Genomic DNA, 12,801 nt, shown 5'->3' on the forward strand with positions numbered 1-12,801 from the left:
CCCATTTGAACTGCTAGATGCTGGTTTTCAACTCTTGACAGTGCACTGAAGCCTACTCAACAGGCTCCAGTGCCAGTATTCTTCCCCCCAAAACAGCCTACTCGATTGTGAAACAATTGGCAGGACTTTAGCACCCCTGTAAATCCCTAGTAAATGGTACCACAGGTATCTAGTGCATGGGTACTAAAGAGGGTCCCTAGAGCTGCAGCATGTGTTGTGCCACCCTAAGGGACCCCCATATAAATTGCACCTAGCCTGCCATTGCAGGCTGCGTGTTATGGTGCAAGCCATGAGTTGAAACACATTATGGCACACTTGTTGTGTGTCATGCCAAAGTCACTGCATGTATTATATGAAAGTCACTCCTACAGGAGGTCTTAAGAGCCCTAAGGCAGGGTGCATTATAATACATGTGAGGGTATGCCTGCATGAGCAGATATGCCCCTGCGATGTCTAGGTCAATTGCTAGATATTGCAAGTGAACAGGGAAGTCATCTTAATGTATGTCCTGTGCACTGATCATTACAAGTTACCAAGCTACATAATGGCTTCACTGAAGCCTATGGTGTTTGACATAAAACACCTCTTAATAATAAACCCACACTTATTCCAGTGATTAATCTATCAATACGTGCACCTAGAGGATACCTTGGAGGTATCCCCTGAAACCTCTAGCCCTCTAGTGTGCTGGCTGACTGGTATAGTCCAGTTTGCCACCCCATACACGCTTCTGACCCCCTAGGAGGTGAGAGCCCCACTCTCAGAGGTCAGGGACAATGTCTGTTGTCGCAGGAGGTGTGTATACCTCCTCCAGCAGGATGGCTAGTAAATCAACATATAAATGTGAGAGGCTTCAAAGCCTCTTCTGCCTTTAATATGCAACCCTGGTATCTCCCAGAACTATGGGATGCCACCCTTGCCCTGAGGCCCAATTAGCACCAGGATAGGCAGCAAATTGGCTATACGAGAAGGGATGGAGCACACTTAGGTCAGACACACCCCGAAGGTGGGCTTCCCGATGTGCCCCACTCTAGGAAAGTTCCACCATTTTGGTGATGGCAGAATCAGGAACTCTGGGACAGGACTATGCCCATCCCCCACAGGAAGTGTTCATGGAGGGGGTATAATGACCCCAAGGGTAAGTAATCCATTGGCTACTACCCTTCACTCCCCTTAACAACCTTCAATCTTGAATTTAAGGGAGCCTCTGGCACCAGAGAATTAGTTCCAACTGACTCAAGAAGAAGAGGGACATCGAAGAGCAGCATAAAGCAAGAACTGAGAAGCGGCAACTGACTTGGCGCCTACTCTGCCGGCCTGCCTGCTGTCCCCAACATTTGCAACAAAGATGACTTGCCCTGCACCTGTTCAGGCTCCGAAAGCCTGGGAGGGCTGGCAACACTAGGCAAAACAGCCATCATCTCCTGTGGAGTAAACTTTTTGCGGGCTCATCGAAACCAAGTAGTTCTGACCGCCGCAACCCACCAGACCACAGACTACTGCACATGAGCCCCACAGTCAGAGTCTAGATAAACTGACGGTGCATCCTGGCTCGGCTTCAAAAACCCTAAAGACCCAAGCTATCCTTTGGGCTCTAACCGACTGGCCCTCTCAGTGCCCGCTTGCAGCTTCTTTTTACAGGTATCTTTTCCCATTGACTTCAACGGCCGCCCAACACGAAAAAGCACCTCTGCACCCGGACGCCCTAAAGCCGACTGAGGTGATCTGTTGTTGTTGCCTTTTACCTTGGCACCTTCTTGCCTTAAGTCCTGAAGAACAGTCCTGTAAGTCGTTGACACGTGGCCCTATGCAGTATATGTTTTCCCCATAGGTTAACAATACTGGGAATACAGTATTGTCTAATTAAATGCTGAAAACCTATCGTAAAAAGTACTTATTTGGTCACGAAGATTCTGGTGCTTAAAAAAAATCTGTTATTTTTTATAAATTGGTGTCTGATTTCTTTATTGAGTGTGCGTCTTATTTATTGACTGCGTGTACAACAAATGCTCAACACTGCCCTTTAATTAGCCTAAGCTACTCAACCGCACCACCACAAAATAGAGCATTGGGATTTTTGATGAAAGCTCTGTAAACCAGTAAGGGTTGCCTGGACTCTCTACATGGTGTACTTTGTATTAGTGCACCATATAAAGATCCAGCTTCCTACATATGAGTACCAGTAACACTTCGTTACAGAGGGGCCCTATCTAGAACTATCCCAATCCACCTTAAAACTGCTTCCCACAGTCTTCATTCATGCACAGTCGGATCTGGGCAAATGGCCTTTCTAGATGATGACACTGTGCCCACTCCTCTGGTGCCCAAAGAGAGTGCATGTGAGTCTCAGTGTCCTCATCAGAAGGTCTGTAAGATTCTTGCAGCGGCTTCGAACTTTGCTTGAGTCGGCTCGAAAGTCCTTGTTCCTCTGTATAAGAGGCTTTTTCGGTTCCAAAGTTTGGATCTTTTTCAGGCCCGAAATTAAGTCAGCTGTTTCGGCTCCTAGGCAGGGCGTCGAAACTTCGACTCTGAGGAGTGAGGATGCTTACTGGAGTCTGAGGCAGAACTTTTTACCAACTTACTCGACTCCGAAGTGGACGGAGGAGTGGCCTTTTTCGGCGCCGAACCCGAAGGTTGGTCGACGACAGTTTCTTTTTGGGTTGAACCATGGCCTTCCAGCAGTGGTGTTGTTGCTTCCCTCACCTAAGCCCTTGCTTCCACATGCCTGTCATCCATATTCCTTTGCCCCCTCCCCCCCCAGGTGCAGCAAAAAAGAAAAAGCACTTTCACACATTTTTTTCTGTGAAAAATCACCTACTTCATTTCATAGGTGTACGCATGCATGGTGCATACACCTACAAGATGAGGTGGGCTGAAATGTCATTGAGGCTTTTTTTTATTTGCTCTTTATCCATGCAGCTCAGCGTTGGGCTTTTCCAGTGCTTGTTTATGATTGAAAACATACATTTTCTGGCTACTAGTATGTGCACCAAAGTCCTGCGTACAGACAGAAATACTCAGTGGTTTTCTATTTATTTAAGATAAATGTGATCTCAAAGTGTTGTTATATGCAAGTAACTTTACATTCTTGCTCAGTGCCCAGAGAAGTAGACTGCACTTAATAATAACACTTCATATTTCAGTACCAAAGATAATAAGCTGGAGCCAGAAAGCGGCAATGCTATTGCAGGAAATCCACAAACAAACAACCAGGAGCTTGAAATGTGCTGCACTGAACTCCTTGATACTTATGAAAATATGGTAAGGCTTACAAAGTGTACTAATGCAAAAATGTAAAACTGAATTTGTGTATTGTAAGGAAATGCCTCCTTGGCATGGTTGCCCCCTGACTTTTTGCCTTTGCTGATGCTATGTTTACAATTGAAAGTGTGCTGAGGCCTGCTAACCAGGCCCCAGCACCAGTGTTCTTTTCCTAACGTGTACTTTTGTATCCACAATTGGCAGACCCTGGCATCCAGATAAGTCCCTTGTAACTGGTACTTCTAGTACCAAGGGCCCTGATGCCAAGGAAGGTCTCTAAGGGCTGCAGCATGTCTTATGCCACCCTGGAGACCTCTCACTCAGCACAGACACACTGCTTACCAGCTTGTGTGTGCTAGTGAGGACAAAACGAGTAAGTCGACATGGCACTCCCCTCAGGGTGCCATGCCAGCCTCTCACTGCCTATGCAGTATAGGTAAGACACCCCTCTAGCAGGCCTTACAGCCCTAAGGCAGGGTGCACTATACCATAGGTGAGGGTACCAGTGCATGAGCATGGTACCCCTACAGTGTCTAAACAAAACCTTAGACATTGTAAGTGCAGGGTAGCCATAAGAGTATATGGTCTGGGAGTCTGTCAAACACGAACTCCACAGCACCATAATGGCTACACTGAAAACTGGGAAGTTTGGTATCAAACTTCTCAGCACAATAAATGCACACTGATGCCAGTGTACATTTTATTGTAAAATACACCACAGAGGGCACCTTAGAGGTGCCCCCTGAAACTTAACCGACTGTCTGTGTAGGCTGACTAGTTCCAGCAGCCTGCCACACCAGAGACATGTTGCTGGCCCCATGGGGAGAGTGCCTTTGTCACTCTGAGGCCAGTAACAAAGCCTGCACTGGGTGGAGATGCTAACACCTCCCCCAGGCAGGAGCTGTGACACCTGGCGGTGAGCCTCAAAGGCTCACCCCTTTGTCACAGCCCAGCAGGGCACTCCAACTTAGTGGAGTTGCCCGCCCCCTCCGGCCACGGCCCCCACTTTTGGCGGCAAGGCTGGAGGGAACAAAGAAAGCAACAAGGAGGAGTCACTGGCCAGTCAGGACAGCCCCTAAGGTGTCCTGAGCTGAGGTGACTCTGACTTTTAGAAATCCTCCATCTTGCAGATGGAGGATTCCCCCAATAGGGTTAGGATTGTGACCCCCTCCCCTTGGGAGGAGGCACAAAGAGGGTGTACCCACCCTCAGGGCTAGTAGCCATTGGCTACTAACCCCCCAGACCTAAACACGCCCTTAAATTTAGTATTTAAGGGCTACCCTGAACCCTAGAAAATTAGATTCCTGCAACTACAAGAAGAAGGACTGCCTAGCTGAAAACCCCTGCAGAGGAAGACCAGAAGACGACAACTGCCTTGGCTCCAGAAACTCACCGGCCTGTCTTCTGCCTTCCAAAGATCCTGCTCCAGCGACGCCTTCCAAAGGGACCAGCGACCTCGACATTCTCTGAGGACTGCCCCTGCTTCGAAAAGACAAGAAACTCCCGAGGACAGCGGACCTGCTCCAAGAAAGGCTGCAACTTTGTTTCCAGCAGCCTTGAAAGAACCCTGCAAGCTCCCCGCAAGAAGCGTGAGACTTGCAACACTGCACCCGGCGACCCCGACTCGGCTGGTGGAGATCCAACACCTCAGGAGGGACCCCAGGACTACTCTGATACTGTGAGTACCAAAACCTGTCCCCCCTGAACCCCCACAGCGCCGCCTGCAGAGGGAATCCCGAGGCTTCCCCTGACCGCGACTCTTTGAATCCAAAGTCCCGACGCCTGGGAGAGACCCTGCACCCGCAGCCCCCAGGACCTGAAGGACCGGACTTTCACTGGAGAAGTGACCCCCAGGAGTCCCTCTCCCTTGCCCAAGTGGAGGTTTTCCCGAGGAATCCCCCCCTTGCCTGCCTGCAGCGCTGAAGAGATCCCGAGATCTCTCATAGACTAACATTGCGAACCCGACGCTTGTTTCTACACTGCACCCGGCCGCCCCCGCGCTGCTGAGGGTGAAATTTCTGTGTGGGCTTGTGTCCCCCCCGGTGCCCTACAAAACCCCCCTGGTCTGCCCTCCGAAGACGCGGGTACTTACCTGCAAGCAGACCGGAACCGGGGCACCCCCTTCTCTCCATTCTAGCCTATGTGTTTTGGGCACCACTTTGAACTCTGCACCTGACCGGCCCTGAGCTGCTGGTGTGGTGACTTTGGGGTTGCTCTGAACCCCCAACGGTGGGCTACCTTGGACCAAGAACTGAACCCTGTAAGTGTCTTACTTACCTGGTAAAACTAACAAAAACTTACCTCCCCCAGGAACTGTGAAAATTGCACTAAGTGTCCACTTTTAAAACAGCTATTTGTCAATAACTTGAAAAGTATACATGCAATTTTTATGATTTAAAGTTCCTAAAGTACTTACCTGCAATACCTTTCGAATGAGATATTACATGTAGAATTTGAACCTGTGGTTCTTAAAATAAACTAAGAAAAGATATTTTTCTATACAAAAACCTATTGGCTGGATTTGTCTCTGAGTGTGTGTACCTCATTTATTGTCTATGTGTATGTACAACAAATGCTTAACACTACTCCTTGGATAAGCCTACTGCTCGACCACACTACCACAAAATAGAGCATTAGTATTATCTATTTTTACCACTATTTTACCTCTAAGGGGAACCCTTGGACTCTGTGCATGCTATTCCTTACTTTGAAATAGCACATACAGAGCCAACTTCCTACATTGGTGGATCAGCGGTGGGGTACAAGACTTTGCATTTGCTGGACTACTCAGCCAATACCTGATCACACGACAAATTCCAAAATTGTCATTAGAAATTCATTTTTGCAATTTGAAATTTTTCTAAATTCTTAAAAGTCCTGCTAGGGCCTTGTGTGTTAAGTCCCTGTTTAGCATTGTCTTTTAGAGTTTAAAAGTTTGTTAAAAGTTTGAAATTAGATTCTAGAAACAGTTTTAGATTCTTTAAAAAGTTTTCCAACTCTTAGCAAAATAATGTCTGATACAGAGATGAATGTGGTGGAACTCGACACCACACCTTACCTCCATCTTAAGATGAGGGAGCTAAGGTCTCTCTGTAATATCAAAAAAATAACCATTGGCTCCAGACCTACCAAAATTCAGCTCCAGGAGCTGTTGGCAGAGTTTGAAAAAGCCAACCCCTCTGATGATGACATCACAGAGGAAGAAATTAGTGACTTGGAGGCCAATGTCCCTCCTCCAGTCCTAAATAGGGAGAACAGGACCCCTCAAGTCCTGTCTCCAACTGTGTTAGTCAGAAATGGTGAGTCCCTCACAGGAGGGTCCCACATTTCTGAAATCACTGAGGATGCTCTCAGTGAAGATGACCTCCTGTTAGCCAGGATGGCCAGAAGATTGGCTTTAGAGAGACAGCTCCTAGCCATAGAAAGGGAAAGACAAGAGATGGGCCTAGGACCCATCAATGGTGGCAGCAATATAAATAGGGTCAGAGATTCTCCTGACATGTTAAAAATCCCCAAAGGGATTGTGACAAAATATGAAGATGGTGATGACATCACCAAGTGGTTCACAGCTTTTGAGAGGGCTTGTGTAACCAGAAAAGTGAACAGATCTCACTGGGGTGCTCTCCTTTGGGAAATGTTCACTGGAAAGTGTAGGGATAGACTCCTCACACTCTCTGGAAAAGATGCAGAATCTTATGACCTCATGAAGGGTACCCTGATTGAGGGCTTTGGATTCTCCACTGAGGAGTACAGGATTAGGTTCAGGGGGGCTCAAAAATCCTCGAGCCAGACCTGGGTTGACTTTGTTGACTACTCAGTGAAAACACTAGATGGTTGGATTCAAGGCAGTGGTGTAAGTAATTATGATGGGCTGTACAATTTATTTGTGAAAGAACACCTGTTAAGTAATTGTTTCAATGATAAACTGCATCAGCATCTGGTAGACCTAGGACCAATTTCTCCCCAAGAATTGGGAAAGAAGGCGGACCATTGGGTCAAGACAAGGGTGTCCAAGACTTCAACAGGGGGTGACCAAAAGAAAGGGGTCACAAAGACTCCCCAGGGGAAGGGTGATGAGACAACGAAAACTAAAAATAGTAAAGAGTCTTCTACAGGCCCCCAAAAACCTGCACAGGAGGGTGGGCCCAGAGCCTCTTCACAAAACAATGGGTACAAGGGTAAAAACTTTGATCCCAAAAAGGCCTGGTGTCATAGCTGTAAACAGCATGGACACCAAACTGGAGACAAGGCCTGTCCCAAGAAAGGTTCCACTCCAAACTCCCATCCAGGTAACACTGGTATGGCTAGTCTCCAAGTGGGATCAACAGTGTGCCCAGAGCAAATCAGGGTCCACACTGAAGCTACTCTAGTTTCTGAGGGTGGGGTGGATTTAGCCACACTAGCTGTCTGGCCGCCTAACATGCAAAAATACAGACAGCAACTCTTAATTAATGGGACTAGAATAGAGGGCCTGAGGGATACAGGTGCCAGTGTCACCATGGTGACAGAGAAACTGGTTTCCCCTGGCCAATACCTGACTGGAAAAACTTACACAGTCACCAACGCTGACAATCGGAGAAAAGTACATCCCATGGCAATGGTTACTTTAGAATGGGGAGGGGTCAATGGCCTGAAACAGGTGGTGGTCTCCTCAAATATCCCAGTGGACTGTCTGCTTGGAAATGACCTGGAGTCCTCAGCATGGGCTGAGGTAGAACTAAAAACCCATGCAGCAATGCTGGGTATCCCTGAACTGGTGTGTGTGAAAACAAGAGCACAATGCAAGGCACAGGGTGAAAAAGTAGGGCTGGAGTCTGGAAAAATGGCCCAGCCTACCAAGAGAACAGGAAAGTCAGTTGGGAAACCAACTGCAACACAGCAAAAGAAAGGGAACCTCTCTTCTCAGGAAGAAGTTCTGCCCTCTGAGGGAACTGAGCCTTTGGAGCTTGAACCTTACCAGGTTGAACTCTTAGGCCCAGGGGGACCCTCAAGGGAGGAGCTGTGTAAGGGACAAGAAACCTGTCCCTCTCTTGAAGGCCTTAGGCAGCAAGCTGCTGAAGAGTCCAAAGGCAAGAAAAATGGAACACATAGGGTCTATTGGGAAGATGGACTCCTATACACTGAGGCCAGAGACCCCAAACCTGGTGCCACTAGGAGAGTGGTAGTGCCTCAGCTGTTCAGAGAGTTCATCCTAACATTGGCCCATGACATTCCCCTTGCTGGACATTTGGGACAAACCAAGACGTGGGAGAGGTTAGTCAACCACTTCTACTGGCCCAATATGTCCAACATGGTTAAGGAGTTTTGCCTCTCCTGCCCCACCTGTCAAGCCAGTGGTAAGACAGGTGGGCACCCAAAGGCCCCCCTCATTCCACTTCCAGTGGTGGGGGTCCCCTTTGAAAGAGTGGGTGTGGACATAGTTGGTCCACTAGAACCTCCCACAGCCTCAGGAAATCTGTATATCCTGGTAGTAGTGGATCATGCTACCAGGTATCCTGAAGCTATTCCCCTTAGGTCGACTACTGCCCCTGCAGTAGCCAAGGCCCTCATTGGTATCTTTACCAGAGTGGGTTTCCCTAAGGAGGTGGTGTCTGACAGAGGTACCAACTTCATGTCAGCATACCTAAAGCACATGTGGAATGAGTGTGGAGTGACTTATAAATTCACTACACCATACCATCCACAAACTAATGGCTTGGTTGAGAGATTCAACAAGACATTAAAGGGCATGATCATGGGGCTCCCAGAAAAACTCAAAAGGAGATGGGATGTCCTCTTGCCATGTCTGCTTTTCGCTTACAGAGAGGTGCCACAGAAGGGAGTAGGATTCTCACCCTTTGAACCTCTGTTTGGTCATCCTGTAAGGGGACCACTTGCCCTTGTTAAAGAAGGCTGGGAGAGACCTCTCCATGAGCCTAAACAGGACATAGTGGACTATGTACTTGGCCTTCGCTCTAGAATGGCAGAGTACATGGAAAAGGCAACCAAAAACCTTGAGGCCAGCCAACAGCTCCAGAAGTTTTGGTATGACCAAAAGGCTGCACTGGTTGAGTTCCAACCAGGGCAGAAAGTCTGGGTTCTGGAGCCTGTGGCTCCCAGGGCACTCCAGGACAAATGGAGTGGCCCTTACCCAGTGCTAGAAAGGAAGAGTCAGGTCACCTACCTGGTGGACCTGGGCACAAGCAGGAGCCCCAAGAGGGTGATCCATGTGAACCGCCTTAAGCTCTTCCATGACAGGGCTGATGTGAATCTGTTGATGGTAACAGATGAGGATCAGGAGGCAGAGAGTGAACCTCTCCCTGATCTTCTGTCATCAGACCCAAAAGATGGCACAGTAGATGGAGTGATCTACTCAGACACCCTCTCTGGCCAACAGCAAGCTGATTGTAGGAGAGTCCTACAACAGTTTCCTGAACTCTTCTCCTTAACCCCTGGTCAGACACACCTGTGTACCCATGATGTGGACACAGGAGACAGCATGCCTGTCAAGAACAAAATCTTTAGACAATCTGACCATGTTAAGGAAAGCATCAAGGTGGAAGTCCACAAGATGCTGGAATTGGGAGTAATTGAGCGCTCTGACAGCCCCTGGGCTAGCCCAGCGGTCTTAGTCCCCAAACCTCACACCAAAGATGGAAAGAAAGAGATGAGGTTTTGTGTGGACTACAGAGGGCTCAATTCTGTGACCAAGACAGATGCTCATCCAATTCCAAGAGCTGATGAGCTCATAGACAAATTAGGTGCTGCCAAATTCTTAAGTACCTTTGACTTGACAGCAGGGTACTGGCAAATAAAAATGGCACCTGGAGCAAAAGAGAAAACAGCATTCTCCACACCTGATGGGCATTATCAGTTTACTGTTATGCCCTTTGGTTTAAAGAATGCCCCTGCCACCTTCCAAAGGTTGGTGAATCAAGTCCTTGCTGGCTTGGAGTCCTTTAGCACAGCTTATCTTGATGATATTGCTGTCTTTAGCTCCACCTGGCAGGATCACCTGGTCCACCTGAAGAAGGTTTTGAAGGCTCTGCAATCTGCAGGCCTCTCTATCAAGGCATCCAAATGCCAGATAGGGCAGGGAACTGTGGTTTACTTGGGCCACCTTGTAGGTGGAGGCCAAGTTCAGCCACTCCAACCCAAGATCCAGACTATTCTGGACTGGGTAGCTCCAAAAACCCAGACTCAAGTCAGGGCATTCCTTGGCTTGACTGGGTATTACAGGAGGTTTGTGAAGGGATATGGATCCATTGTGACAGCCCTCACTGAACTCACCTCCAAGAAAATGCCCAAGAAAGTGAACTGGACTGTGGAATGCCAACAGGCCTTTGACACCCTGAAACAAGCAATGTGCTCATCACCAGTTCTAAAAGCTCCAGATTATTCTAAGCAGTTCATTGTGCAGACTGATGCCTCTGAACATGGGATAGGGGCAGTTTTGTCCCAAACAAATGATGATGGCCTTGACCAGCCTGTTGCTTTCATTAGCAGGAGGTTACTCCCCAGGGAGCAGCGTTGGAGTGCCATTGAGAGGGAGGCCTTTGCTGTGGTTTGGTCCCTGAAGAAGCTGAGACCATACCTCTTTGGGACTCACTTCCTAGTTCAAACTGACCACAGACCTCTCAAATGGCTGATGCAAATGAAAGGTGAAAATCCTAAACTGTTGAGGTGGTCCATCTCCCTACAGGGAATGGACTTTATAGTGGAACACAGACCTGGGACTGCCCATGCCAATGCAGATGGCCTTTCCAGGTTCTTCCACTTAGAAAATGAAGACTCTCTTGGGAAAGGTTAGTCTCATCCTCTTTCGTTTGGGGGGGGGGTTGTGTAAGGAAATGCCTCCTTGGCATGGTTGCCCCCTGACTTTTTGCCTTTGCTGATGCTATGTTTACAATTGAAAGTGTGCTGAGGCCTGCTAACCAGGCCCCAGCACCAGTGTTCTTTCCCTAACCTGTACTTTTGTATCCACAATTGGCAGACCCTGGCATCCAGATAAGTCCCTTGTAACTGGTACTTCTAGTACCAAGGGCCCTGATGCCAAGGAAGGTCTCTAAGGGCTGCAGCATGTCTTATGCCACCCTGGAGACCTCTCACTCAGCACAGACACACTGCTTACCAGCTTGTGTGTGCTAGTGAGGACAAAACGAGTAAGTCGACATGGCACTCCCCTCAGGGTGCCATGCCAGCCTCTCACTGCCTATGCAGTATAGGTAAGACACCCCTCTAGCAGGCCTTACAGCCCTAAGGCAGGGTGCACTATACCATAGGTGAGGGTACCAGTGCATGAGCATGGTACCCCTACAGTGTCTAAACAAAACCTTAGACATTGTAAGTGCAGGGTAGCCATAAGAGTATATGGTCTGGGAGTCTGTCAAACACGAACTCCACAGCACCATAATGGCTACACTGAAAACTGGGAAGTTTGGTATCAAACTTCTCAGCACAATAAATGCACACTGATGCCAGTGTACATTTTATTGTAAAATACACCACAGAGGGCACCTTAGAGGTGCCCCCTGAAACTTAACCGACTGTCTGTGTAGGCTGACTAGTTCCAGCAGCCTGCCACACCAGAGACATGTTGCTGGCCCCATGGGGAGAGTGCCTTTGTCACTCTGAGGCCAGTAACAAAGCCTGCACTGGGTGGAGATGCTAACACCTCCCCCAGGCAGGAGCTGTGACACCTGGCGGTGAGCCTCAAAGGCTCACCCCTTTGTCACAGCCCAGCAGGGCACTCCAACTTAGTGGAGTTGCCCGCCCCCTCCGGCCACGGCCCCCACTTTTGGCGGCAAGGCTGGAGGGAACAAAGAAAGCAACAAGGAGGAGTCACTGGCCAGTCAGGACAGCCCCTAAGGTGTCCTGAGCTGAGGTGACTCTGACTTTTAGAAATCCTCCATCTTGCAGATGGAGGATTCCCCCAATAGGGTTAGGATTGTGACCCCCTCCCCTTGGGAGGAGGCACAAAGAGGGTGTACCCACCCTCAGGGCTAGTAGCCATTGGCTACTAACCCCCCAGACCTAAACACGCCCTTAAATTTAGTATTTAAGGGCTACCCTGAACCCTAGAAAATTAGATTCCTGCAACTACAAGAAGAAGGACTGCCTAGCTGAAAACCCCTGCAGAGGAAGACCAGAAGACGACAACTGCCTTGGCTCCAGAAACTCACCGGCCTGTCTTCTGCCTTCCAAAGATCCTGCTCCAGCGACGCCTTCCAAAGGGACCAGCGACCTCGACATTCTCTGAGGACTGCCCCTGCTTCGAAAAGACAAGAAACTCCCGAGGACAGCGGACCTGCTCCAAGAAAGGCTGCAACTTTGTTTCCAGCAGCCTTGAAAGAACCCTGCAAGCTCCCCGCAAGAAGCGTGAGACTTGCAACACTGCACCCGGCGACCCCGACTCGGCTGGTGGAGATCCAACACCTCAGGAGGGACCCCAGGACTACTCTGATACTGTGAGTACCAAAACCTGTCCCCCCTGAGCCCCCACAGCGCCGCCTGCAGAGGGAATCCCGAGGCTTCCCCTGACCGCGACTCTTTGAATCCAAA

At 48.9% G+C, this 12,801-nt stretch overlaps 1 protein-coding gene across 1 annotated transcript in view; it reads left to right on the forward strand.

Annotated features, from left to right (window-relative positions):
• The window catches only part of CINP (cyclin dependent kinase 2 interacting protein), a 71,160-nt gene that overhangs the window by 24,581 nt on the left and 33,778 nt on the right, over window positions 1–12,801 (forward strand). Inside the window, exon 3 of the mRNA XM_069207306.1 lies at window positions 3,144–3,261. Coding sequence (XP_069063407.1) covers window positions 3,144–3,261 — 118 coding nt within the window. The remainder of the gene's footprint in view (window positions 1–3,143; window positions 3,262–12,801) is intronic.

Source organism: Pleurodeles waltl, chromosome 9 (genome assembly GCF_031143425.1).
Source record: "Pleurodeles waltl isolate 20211129_DDA chromosome 9, aPleWal1.hap1.20221129, whole genome shotgun sequence".
NCBI lineage: Eukaryota > Metazoa > Chordata > Amphibia > Caudata > Salamandridae > Pleurodeles > Pleurodeles waltl.